At 38.5% G+C, this 12,477-nt stretch overlaps 1 protein-coding gene across 1 annotated transcript in view; it reads right to left on the bottom strand.

Annotated features, from left to right (window-relative positions):
* Positions 1–12,477, bottom strand: part of GRAMD1A (GRAM domain containing 1A) — a 312,874-nt gene that overhangs the window by 41,404 nt on the left and 258,993 nt on the right. The window contains exons 14-16 of the mRNA XM_053691281.1: positions 10,853–10,956; positions 7,800–7,976; positions 7,636–7,720 (exon numbers count right to left, since the gene is read on the bottom strand). Of these exons, the coding sequence (XP_053547256.1) occupies positions 7,636–7,720; positions 7,800–7,976; positions 10,853–10,956 (366 nt within the window). The remainder of the gene's footprint in view (positions 1–7,635; positions 7,721–7,799; positions 7,977–10,852; positions 10,957–12,477) is intronic.

Genomic DNA, 12,477 nt, shown 5'->3' with positions numbered 1-12,477 from the left:
TAATATGTTTATTATAGTGGCGGCGATGTCCGGAGCAGCAGATTAAGGGTTAATATTTTTATTATAGTGGCGACGATGCAGGAGGGCCTCGGTTTAGGGGTTAATAGGTAGTTTATGGGTGTTAGTGTACTTTTTAGCACTTTAGTTATGAGTTTTATGCTACAGCTTTGTTGCGTAAAACTCATAACTACTGACTTTAAAATGCGTTACGAATCTTGCGGGATAGGCTGTACCGCTCAGTTTTTGGCCTCCCAGGACAAACTTGTAATATCAGCGCTATGGAAGTCCCATTGAAAAAAGACTATACGCAATTTGCGTAAGTTGGTTTGCGGTAAGGCCAAAAAAGTGTGCGGTGCCCCTAAACCTGCTAGACTTGTAATACCAGCGGGCATAAAAAAGCAACGCTAGGACCTGTTAACGCTGCTTTTTCACCTTCCTGCAAAATTCGTAATCTCGGCGTATATGTGCGTGAGCTCAATGTTATCTATATGAAACACATGAACTAAAGCCCTCTAGTTGTGAAAAACTATCAAATGTAGAGGCAGCCTTCAAGGGCACATAAATTAGCATATGAGCCTACCTAGGTTTAGCTTTCAACTAAGAATAACAAGAAGAGAACAAAGCAAATTTGATGATAAAAGTACATTAGAAAGTTTTTTTAAAATGACATGCCCTATCTGAATCATGAAAGTTTAATTTGGACTTTACTATCCCTTTAAAGGCCCAGTCAATGTTCCAATTAATGTTACATAGTTATGCATTATGTGCAGAATTATGTAACATTAACCTAGCAACACCTGCAAAAGAAAAAACATAATTTATGTAAGAACTTACCTGATAAATTCATTTCTTTCATATTAGCAAGAGTCCATGAGCTAGTGACGTATGGGATATACATTCCTACCAGGAGGGGCAAAGTTTCCCAAACCTCAAAATGCCTATAAATACACCCCTCACCACACCCACAAATCAGTTTAACGAATAGCCAAGAAGTGGGGTGATAAAAAAGTGCGAAAGCATATAAAATAAGGAATTGGAATAATTGTGCTTTATACAAAATCATAACCACCACAAAAAAAGGGCGGGCCTCATGGACTCTTGCTAATATGAAAGAAATGAATTTATCAGGTAAGTTCTTACATAAATTATGTTTTCTTTCATGTAATTAGCAAGAGTCCATGAGCTAGTGACGTATGGGATAATGACTACCCAAGATGTGGATCTTTCCACACAAGAGTCACTAGAGAGGGAGGGATAAAATAAAGACAGCCAATTCCTGCTGAAAATAATCCACACCCAAAATAAAGTTTAACGAAAAACATAAGCAGAAGATTCAAACTGAAACCGCTGCCTGAAGTACTTTTCTACCAAAAACTGCTTCAGAAGAAGAAAATACATCAAAATGGTAGAATTTAGTAAAAGTATGCAAAGAGGACCAAGTTGCTGCTTTGCAGATCTGGTCAACCGAAGCTTCATTCCTAAACGCCCAGGAAGTAGAAACTGACCTAGTAGAATGAGCTGTAATTCTCTGAGGCGGAGTTTTACCCGACTCAACATAGGCAAGATGAATTAAAGATTTCAACCAAGATGCCAAAGAAATGGCAGAAGCTTTCTGGCCTTTTCTAGAACCGGAAAAGGTAACAAATAGACTAGAAGTCTTACGAAAAGATTTCGTAGCTTCAACATAATATTTCAAAGCTCTAACAACATCCAAAGAATGCAACGATTTCTCCTTAGAATTCTTAGGATTAGGACATAATGAAGGAACCACAATTTCTCTACTAATGTTGTTGGAATTCACAACTTTAGGTAAAAATTCAAAAGAAGTTCGCAACACCGCCTTATCCTGATGAAAAATCAGAAAAGGAGACTCACAAGAAAGAGCAGATAATTCAGAAACTCTTCTGGCAGAAGAGATGGCCAAAAGGAACAAAACTTTCCAAGAAAGTAATTTAATGTCCAATGAATGCATAGGTTCAAACGGAGGAGCTTGAAGAGCTCCCAGAACCAAATTCAAACTCCAAGGAGGAGAAATTGACTTAATGACAGGTTTTATACGAACCAAAGCTTGTATAAAACAATGAATATCAGGAAGAATAGCAATCTTTCTGTGAAAAAGAACAGAAAGAGCAGAGATTTGTCCTTTCAAAGAACTTGCGGACAAACCCTTATCTAAACCATCCTGAAGGAACTGTAAAATTCTCGGTATTCTAAAAGAATGCCAGGAAAAATGATGAGAAAGACACCAAGAAATATAAGTCTTCCAGACTCTATAATATATCTCTCGAGATACAGATTTACGAGCCTGTAACATAGTATTAATCACAGAGTCAGAGAAACCTCTTTGACCAAGAATCAAGCGTTCAATCTCCATACCTTTAAATTTAAGGATTTCAGATCCTGATGGAAAAAAGGACCTTGTGACAGAAGGTCTGGTCTTAACGGAAGAGTCCACGGTTGGCAAGAGGCCATCCGGACAAGATCCGCATACCAAAACCTGTGAGGCCATGCCGGAGCTACCAGCAGAACAAACGAGCATTCCTTCAGAATCTTGGAGATTACTCTTGGAAGAAGAACTAGAGGCGGAAAGATATAGGCAGGATGATACTTTCAAGGAAGTGATAATGCATCCACTGCCTCCGCCTGAGGATCCCGGGATCTGGACAGATACCTGGGAAGTTTCTTGTTTAGATGGGACGCCATCAGATCTATTTCTGGAAGTTCCCACATTTGAACAATCTGAAGAAATACCTCTGGGTGAAGAGACCATTCGCCCGGATGCAACGTTTGGCGACTGAGATAATCCGCTTCCCAATTGTCTACACCTGGGATATGAACCGCAGAGATTAGACAGGAGCTGGATTCCGCCCAAACCAAAATTCTAGATACTTCTTTCATAGCCAGAGGACTGTGAGTCCCTCCTTGATGATTGATGTATGCCACAGTTGTGACATTGTCTGTCTGAAAACAAATGAACGATTCTCTCTTCAGAAGAGGCCAAAACTGAAGAGCTCTGAAAATTGCACGGAGTTCCAAAATATTGATCGGTAATCTCACCTCCTGAGATTCCCAAACTCCTTGTGCCGTCAGAGATCCCCACACAGCTCCCCAACCTGTGAGACTTGCATCTGTTGAAATTACAGTCCAGGTCGGAAGCACAAAAGAAGCCCCCTGAATTAAACGATGGTGATCTGTCCACCATGTTAGAGAGTGTCGAACAATCGGTTTTAAAGATATTAATTGAGATATCTTCGTGTAATCCTTGCACCATTGCTTCAGCATACAGAGCTGAAGAGGTCGCATGTGAAAACGAGCAAAGGGGATCGCGTCCGATGCAGCAGTCATAAGACCTAGAATTTCCATGCATAAGGCTACCGAAGGGAATGATTGTGACTGAAGGTTTCGACAAGCTGTAATCAACTTTAGACGTCTCTTGTCTGTTAAAGACAGAGTCATGGACACTGAATCCATCTGGAAACCCAGAAAGGTTACCCTTGTCTGAGGAATCAAAGAACTTTTTGGTAAATTGATCCTCCAACCATGATCTTGAAGAAACAACACAAGTCGATTCGTATGAGATTCTGCTAAATGTAAAGACTGAGCAAGTACCAAGATATCGTCCAAATAAGGAAATACCACAATACCCTGTTCTCTGATTACAGACAGCAGGGCACCGAGAACCTTTGTAAAAATTCTTGGAGCTGTAGCTAGGCCAAACGGCAGAGCCACAAACTGGTAATGCTTGTCCAGAAACGAGAATCTCAGGAACTGATAATGATCTGGATGAATCTGAATATGCAGATATGCATCCTGTAAATCTATTGTGGACATATAATTCCCTTGCTGAACAAAAGGTAAGATAGTCCTTACAGTTACCATCTTGAACGTTGGTATCCTTACATAACGATTCAATATTTTTAGATCCAGAACTGGTCTGAAAGAATTCTCCTTCTTTGGTACAATGAAGAGATTTGAATAAAACCCCATCCCCTGTTCCGGAACTGGAACTGGCATAATTACTCCAGTCAACTCTAGATCTGAAACACATTTCAGAAATGCTTGAGCTTTTACTGGATTTACTGGGACACGGGAAAGAAAAAATCTCTTTGCAGGAGGTCTCAACTTGAAACCAATTCTGTACCCTTCTGAAACAATGCTCTGAATCCAAAGATTGTGAACAGAATTGATCCAAATTTCCTTGAAAAAACGTAACCTGCCCCCTACCAGCTGAGCTGGAATGAGGGCCGCACCTTCATGTGGACTTAGAAGCAGGCTTTGCCTTTCTAGCTGGCTTGGATTTATTCCAGACTGGAGATGGTCTCCAAACTGAAACTGCTCCTGAGGATGAAGGATCAGGCTTTTGTTCTTTGTTGAAACGAAAGGAACGAAAACGATTATTAGTCCTGTTTTTACCTTTAGATTTTTTATCCTGTGGTAAAAAAGTTCCTTTCCCACCAGTAACAGTTGAAATAATGGAATCCAACTGAGAACCAAATAATTTGTTACCCTGGAAAGAAATGGAAAGTAAAGTTGATTTAGAAGCCATATCAGCATTCCAAGTTTTAAGCCATAAAGCTCTTCTAGCTAAAATAGCTAGAGACATAAACCTGACATCAACTCTGATAATATCAAAAATGGCATCACAGATAAAATTATTAGCATGCTGAAGAAGAATAATAATATCATGAGAATCACGATGTGTTACTTGTTGCGCTAAAGTTTCCAACCAAAAAGTTGAAGCTGCAGCAACATCAGCCAAAGATATAGCAGGTCTAAGAAGATTACCTGAACACAGATAAGCTTTTCTTAGAAAGGACTCCATTTTCCTATCTAGAGGATCCTTAAACGAAGTACCATCTGACGTAGGAATAGTAGTACGTTTAGCAAGGGTAGAAATAGCCCCATCAACTTTAGGGATCTTGTCCCAAAATTCTAATCTGTCAGGCGGCACAGGATATAATTGCTTAAAACGTTTAGAAGGAGTAAATTAATTACCCAAATTATCCCATTCTTTGGAAATTACTGCAGAAATAGCATTAGGAACAGGAAAAACTTCTGGAATAACCACAGGAGCTTTAAATACCTTATCTAAACGTTTAGAATTAGTATCAAGAGGACCAGAATCCTCTATTTCTAAAGCAATTAGTACTTCTTTAAGTAAAGAACGAATAAATTCCATTTTAAATAAATATGAAGATTTATCAGCATCAACCTCTGAGACAGAATCCTCTGAACCAGAGGAATCATCAGAATCAGAATGATGATGTTCATTTAAAAATTCATCTGTAGGGAGAGAAGTTTTAAAAGATTTTTTACGTTTACTAGAAGGAGAAATAACAGACATAGCCTTCTTTATGGATTCAGAAACAAAATCTCTTATATTATCAGGAACATTCTGCACCTTAGATGTTGAAGGAACTGCAACAGGCAATGGTACTTTACTAAAGGAAATATTATCTGCTTTAACAAGTTTGTCATGGCAATCAATACAAACAACAGCTGGAGGAATAGCTACCAAAAGTTTACAGCAGATACACTTAGCTTTGGTAGATTCAGCACTTGACAGCGATTTTCCTGTAGTATCTTCTGACTCAGATGCAACGTGAGACATCTTGCAATATGTAAGAGAAAAAACAACATATATATAAAGCAAAATTGATCAAATTCCTTAAATGACAGTTTCAGGAATGGGAAAAAATGCCAAAGAACAAGCTTCTAGCAACCAGAAGCAATAAAAAATGAGACTTAAATAATGTGGAGACAAAAGTGACGCCCATATTTTTTCGCGCCAAATAAGACGCCCACATTATTTGGCGCCTAAATGCTTTTTGGCGCCAAAAATGACGCCACATCCGGAACGCCGACATTTTTGGCGCAAAATAACGTCAAAAAATGACGCAACTTCCGGTGACACGTATGACGCCGGAAACGGAAATAGAATTTTTGCGCCAAAAAAAGTCTGCGCCAAGAATGACGCAATAAAATGAAGCATTTTCAGCCCCCGCGAGCCTTACAGCCCACAGGGAAAAAGTCAAATTTTAAGGTAAGAAAAAATGTTAAATTAAATGCATTATCCCAAATATGAAACTGACTGTCTGAAAATAAGGAAAGTTGAACATTCTGAGTCAAGGCAAATAAATGTTTGAATACATATATTTAGAACTTTATAAACAAAGTGCCCAACCATAGCTAGGAGTGTCACAGAAAATAAGACTTACTTACCCCAGGACACTCATCTACATATAGCAGATAGCCAAACCAGTACTGAAACGAGAATCAGCAGAGGTAATGGTATATATAAGAGTATATCGTCGATCTGAAAAGGGAGGTAAGAGATGAATCTCTACGACCGATAACAGAGAACCTATGAAATAGACCCCTTAGAAGGAGATCACTGCATTCAAATAGGCAATACTCTCCTCACATCCCTCTGACATTCACTGCACGCTGAGAGGAAAACCGGGCTCCAACTTGCTGCGGAGCGCATATCAACGTAGAATCTAGCACAAACTTACTTCACCACCTCCATCGGAGGCAAAGTTTGTAAAAACTGAATTGTGGGTGTGGTGAGGGGTGTATTTATAGGCATTTTGAGGTTTGGGAAACTTTGCCCCTCCTGGTAGGAATGTATATCCCATACGTCACTAGCTCATGGACTCTTGCTAATTACATGAAAGAAATCATTTTAAAGATTGGACCCCCCCGCATGTACCTTACCTGCCTCGCCAGCCTCTTCTGGTTTCTTCATATCACAGTGCACCAGGTCGTGCCGTCTAACTACATGTAAAGCTGTCAGCTGCTTTATCCAGCACAGGAACGCGCTACATGTAGTTCAACGCGACGACTGATTGCGCTGTGATTATGTGCCCGTGACGCGCTGCTGAATAAACCAGAAGAGCAGAAGAGACTGGCGAGGAAGGGAAGGGTACGAGTTGGGGAGCGGGGGGGGTAAATCTTTTAAAAAAATATATATTTTCTGGTGTTGCATTAATGTGTTAATGTTACAGAATTCTGCATATAATGTAATATTAATTTGAACATTGACTGTCCCTTTAAACTTCCATGATTCTGATAGAATATGCAATTTTAAGAGGCTTTTCAGTTTACTTCTGATATCAGATGTACATAATTCTCTTGGTATCCTTTGTTGAAGTGTACCCTAGGTAAGCTCAGGAGCAACAATGAACTACTAGGAGCTAGCTGCTGATAGGTGGCTGCACAAATATGCCTCTTGTCATTGGCTCACCTGATGCTGTCAGCTAAGCCCCAGTAATACAATGCAGCTGACTTTAACTATGTGTTTAACCGTTTTGCAGGTTGACGGCAGCAATACTAGGCCTTAGTTAGAGCATTTGTTTATTGCACCTTTTCTTGCATATAACACATTCAAGCTTTTTGTTTGAACCTTTATGTCCCTTTAATCAAGTTATTGAGTTATTGTTCTGCTGTATAGATATATCGCTGCCATGAGTGTAATTAGAAAGAATATAAAAAGATAAGACTCAGAAAGTCCAGAAAACGCTAATGATTCTATTATTAGTAAAACATTCTCTTGATAACTAGATTTATTCACAGCAAGTAAAACAGTGTGCGGATAAAGTCCCGTTTTTGTGGGGAGGAGGGATTCTGACTCACAAAAATGTGATGATGAACAGCACTGTACGGAAGTTTTGTACAGATCCTCTGTCTGATACGTGAGAGAGCTGGGAGGAGATGCTGCCTGCGGAAAAAATAGACAATGAGTGACTTCGCTGTCTCACCTCCCTCCCCTCTCGCATCTCACTTCCAAATCTTTGTACCTGAAACCCTGGAGATCCGAGCCCCTCTATCGCTCTCAATAGGCGGAGGAACAGTATTCAGTGGGTCTCCCTGCATCGCCCGCCAGCTCAGTGTGCGTTTCCTGCGGCGCAGAGTCTGTTTCTCTTTGCCCCCTAATTCTTGTACACAGCGCTGCTCCAACTTCACAACGGCATCCGCTGAGCGAGCAGGAAAAGTAGCAGAAGAGGGAGAGTAAATTAATGAGATTGTGATGGGGAGGAGGAAAATCACAACATAAAAGTCCAGATTAGGGAATTGCTTGAAATTACACAATCCTGTTCATTAAAGGAATATTAAACAGTAATTAAATGCAAGATATAATGATGTATTCAAAGCAAAGAGTAGCCTCAGAATAGTATGTAGATGCATTTTTTGTTGCTATAAAGTAATGGGGTCGCATTTTAAAACCTAAGTTTTCCCTTTATTTATCTCTTCTGCTGAGGGCAGTTAAAGACAAATATAAAACAAGCAATAAAAGAGAATGTGCAAACAAGTCTGTGTGGATCATAGGATTTTTTAAGTAACTATCTAAGGGGGTTCCACAAAGCCTTGTTTGCATGCTCTCTTTCATTGGCCATTTTATATATGTCCCTAGTTGTCCTCATTAGCAGAGATGAATAAGGAGAAAACCTAGGTTACAACATGGCAGCACACATTACGTTATAGAAACTTAGCGGAACCGAGAAAAGCAACAATTGTCAGTGTAAAATTAAAGAAAGTTTTTTTCTTCCTTTTTTACCAAACATAATTAAATATTTTATACTGCAACCTCAAACTGTTTATTGTATAAGGGGTGAAATATTAAAAACAAGTATGGAGCAGAGCAGATTTGTTTTAAGGGATATTGTAGTACATAAATTACATGCACTAATTTGTTATAAATTGTAATTGTTGCACTTATCCTACTGGAACTCTTTGTTTGACCCCCCCTGCAAAGGTGTTAAAAACATAGATAAAGTCCCTCTTCCACGCCACAGAGAACTATTTGTCCCTTAGGGACGATCATGTTCGCCTGACATCGATAAATGCCGACAGCATACGCTGTTGTCATTATCATTGCACAAGCAGTTATAGTGAAATGCTTGTGCAATGCCACCCCCTGCAGATTCGTAGCCAATCGGTTGCTAGCAGGGGGTGTCAAGCAATCTGATCGCATGCGATCGGGCTGATTGCTGTCCGCCGCCTCGGACGCAGCGTACGAGTTAAGGAGCAGTGGTCTTAAGATGGCTGCTTCTTAACTCCTGCTTCTGGTGAGCCTAAAGGCTCGCGCGGAAACAGATGTATTTGGCCCCATTCGGGCCATGATAAATCGGCCCCTTAAAGGAAACTGTTGGTGAGCCGGCTGTGTTCTGCTAGAGAGCTGCAGTGCGTGAATGCAGACTGGTCCTCTCATTGTTTCTATATTTTTTATTTTCCCTTATTCCCGGTCACTTACTTAATGAGAGACATAAGCAAAACCATTATAAGGCAGGTGAGCTGCAGATAAGTCACACATTCTCCGTGTGATAGCGCCCCTTGTATGTGCTGAAGGGTATTTCACTTTACGTTAAGGTTTTATTAAAGGGGCATAAAACCCAAACATTTTATTTGTTGATTCAGATAGAGAATACAATTTTAAACAACTTTCAACTTTACTTCTATTATCAAATGTGCTTCATTCTATTGGTATATTTTGTTAAAGGGGCAAAGTACTGGGAGCTAGCTGATCAGGTGAGCCATCAATAAGAGGCAAATATGTGCAGACCCCAATCACCAGCTAGCTCCCAGTGTTGCTTTGTACTTCTGAGCCTACCTAGATATTTTCTTCAAAAAGGATACCAAGAGAACAAAGCAAATTTGTTACTATAAGTAAAATGGAAAGTTGCTTAAAACGGCATGCCCTAACTATCATAACAGTTAAACTGCATTTACTGTCCCTTTAAGGGGGATATCTATCTATCAGCTGTCTGTCTGTCTGTCTGTCTATCGTATCTATCTTTTTGTCTGTCTTTCTGAATATCTATCTATTAATAATGTAAGCTACAAAAATGAATTCATTTGAAGTCACATCATATATTCATTAGGGTGCACATATAGTAATCTTTTAAAAAGGCATTACATTTATAACCGGTGAAATCAGCCACAAACAAAAAAAACAACAATTTTAGAGGACTCTACAATGGGCGTAAATGCTGCAATAGTCTTTGGCTAAAGCTAGTGAGCGCTAAACGCCATAATGCGCTGAGACCAAGCGTGATAAAGTAGCCAATCACATGTGTCTGTTGAAACAGTGAATATGACAAGCAGAGGAAAAAATGGCAAAAAATGGCAAAATTACATTTAAAGGGCTTTAAAAGTGCAGAAAGAAAAGGCTATCTTGTGTTAGATGCATCAGTTTAATAGTAAAATGCTGTAAATATGGGGTCACCCCAGTTGCAAATTTTATAGAAAAAAATCATTATATAAAATATTCTAAAGAATTGTGCTCGACCCCTAGCAGTGTTTTACTGGGAGCTAGCTGAGAATAACCAGTGAGACAATGACAAGCGGCATATATGTGTAGCCACCAATCACTAATTAGCTCCCATTAGTGCATTGCTACTTCTGAGCCTACCCAGGTATACTTCTACATAAAGACCCCCTGTGTGCCCCCTGTGATCACCCTCATCACTATAGTGATGTTTCCCACCACTTTATGTGAGTGCATAAATGTGAAGGTGTATGATATGTTAAAGGGACATGAAACCCAAATGTTGAAGCACTTGAAAGTGATGCAGCATAATCTGTAAAAAGTTGACTAGAAAATATCACCCGAACATATCTATGTAAAATAGAACTTAAACCATAAAAATACAGAAAGATCAGCAAATTTGTTGTCACTGTATTGGTCTTGAGTATCTAAGCATCTAGACAAGACTTTGTCGCTTTTATCCACAACAGATGTCCAATATCTCTAGCTAATAATAAGTCTATTATTATTAAAATAATTTGCAAATTAGCAATATAGACCCTATGCTCAGCCTCACGCTCCCTATTGTGTATTTTGACCACATACCCATCTGGCTAAAGTGCTCCTCCATTCCGTTCCATGAGTTCTTCTCTATTATGGCTTTGACCAGACTCCAGGGCTGCTTCCTATAACAGATCTCTGAGGACACCCTGTGGGAATGAGAAAAAAATCAAGCCAGTGCCAACTGACGGAACAGAAAATATTGCTGGGAAGGGGAGAATGATAACAACATAGGAAAATAAAGCAATTTTCTCATAAGATGCGAATATGCATTAAAGGGACACTGAAACCAATTTTTTTTCTTTTGTGATTCAGATAGAGCATGCAATTTTAAACAACTTTCTAATTTACTCCTATTACCAATTTTTCTTTATTCTCTTGCTATCTTTATTTGAAAAAGAAGGCATCTCAGCTTTTTTATTAGTTCAGGACTCTGGACAGCACTTGTTTATTGGTGGATGAATTTATCCACCAATCAGCAAGGACAACCCAGGTTGTTCACCAAAAATGGGCTGGCATCTAAACTTACATTCCAAATAAAGATACCAAGAGAATGAAGAACATTTGATAATAGAAGTAAATTAGAAAGTTGCTTAAAATGTCATGCTCTATCTGAATCACAAAAGAAAAAAAATTGGGTTCAGTGTCCCTTTAATTTAGTATAAAAAAGGTGTCTCACCACTGGGATATATCAGTGAGGAAGAGTTATAACGAGGGGAAAGTATTTGTAAAGCGTCGCAAAATTCCAATGCGCTGGAATATAATAATAAGATGGCGATTATGAATATGTTTGTTTTAAATACCTATTTAATAAATTAATATTAATTAACTAAGCTACATAAGTGCTATTGTATATCAATATTATGATAGCATGTTAACTGGTACATGTTTTATAATTTATATGTAACCTATATATTTTTTATTATTAAATTAAGAAATCGTAATGTTACTAAATATGTTAAATAAGTAAACAAAAAATGTTTTACTTTGAAATGATACTGTAAATTGTAGTGAACTGCAGCTGACTTTGGACTTGAAAATTAAAATTTAACTTAAAGGGACAGTGTACTAAAAATATTGTGTATATATTTTTTACTTAAAGGGACAGTCAAGTCCAAAAAAAACTTTCATGATTCATATAGGGCATGTAATTTTAAATTTTAAACTTTTATCACTAATTTTGCTTTGTTTGTATTCTTAGTTGCAAGCTAAACCTAGGAGGTTTATATGCTAATTTCTTAGACCTTGAAGGCCGCCTCTAATCTAAATGCATTTTGACAGTTTTTCACCACTAGAGGGCGTTAGTTCATGTGTTTCATATAGATAACATTGAGCTCATGCACGTGAATTTACTGAGGAGTGAGCACTGATTGGCTAAAATGCAAGTCTGTAAAAAGAAATGCAATAAGGGGGCAGTCTGCAGAGGCTTAGATACAAGGTCATTACAGAGGTAAAATGTGTATTATTATTACTGTGTTGGTTCTGCAAAACTGGGGAATGGATAATTAAAGGGACATTATACACTCATTTTTTTCTTTGCATAAATGTTTTGTTGATGATCTATTTATATAGCCATACATTTTTTTGTTTGTTTTTTAAAAGGATAGTTTTGCTTATTTTAAAATAACATTGCTCTGATTTTAAGACTCCTAACCAAGCCCCAAAGTTTT

This window comes from Bombina bombina, chromosome 8 (genome assembly GCF_027579735.1).
Source record: "Bombina bombina isolate aBomBom1 chromosome 8, aBomBom1.pri, whole genome shotgun sequence".
NCBI lineage: Eukaryota > Metazoa > Chordata > Amphibia > Anura > Bombinatoridae > Bombina > Bombina bombina.
Note: the sequence above shows the minus strand (reverse complement) of the source record. Positions and strands in the feature narration are given on the sequence as shown.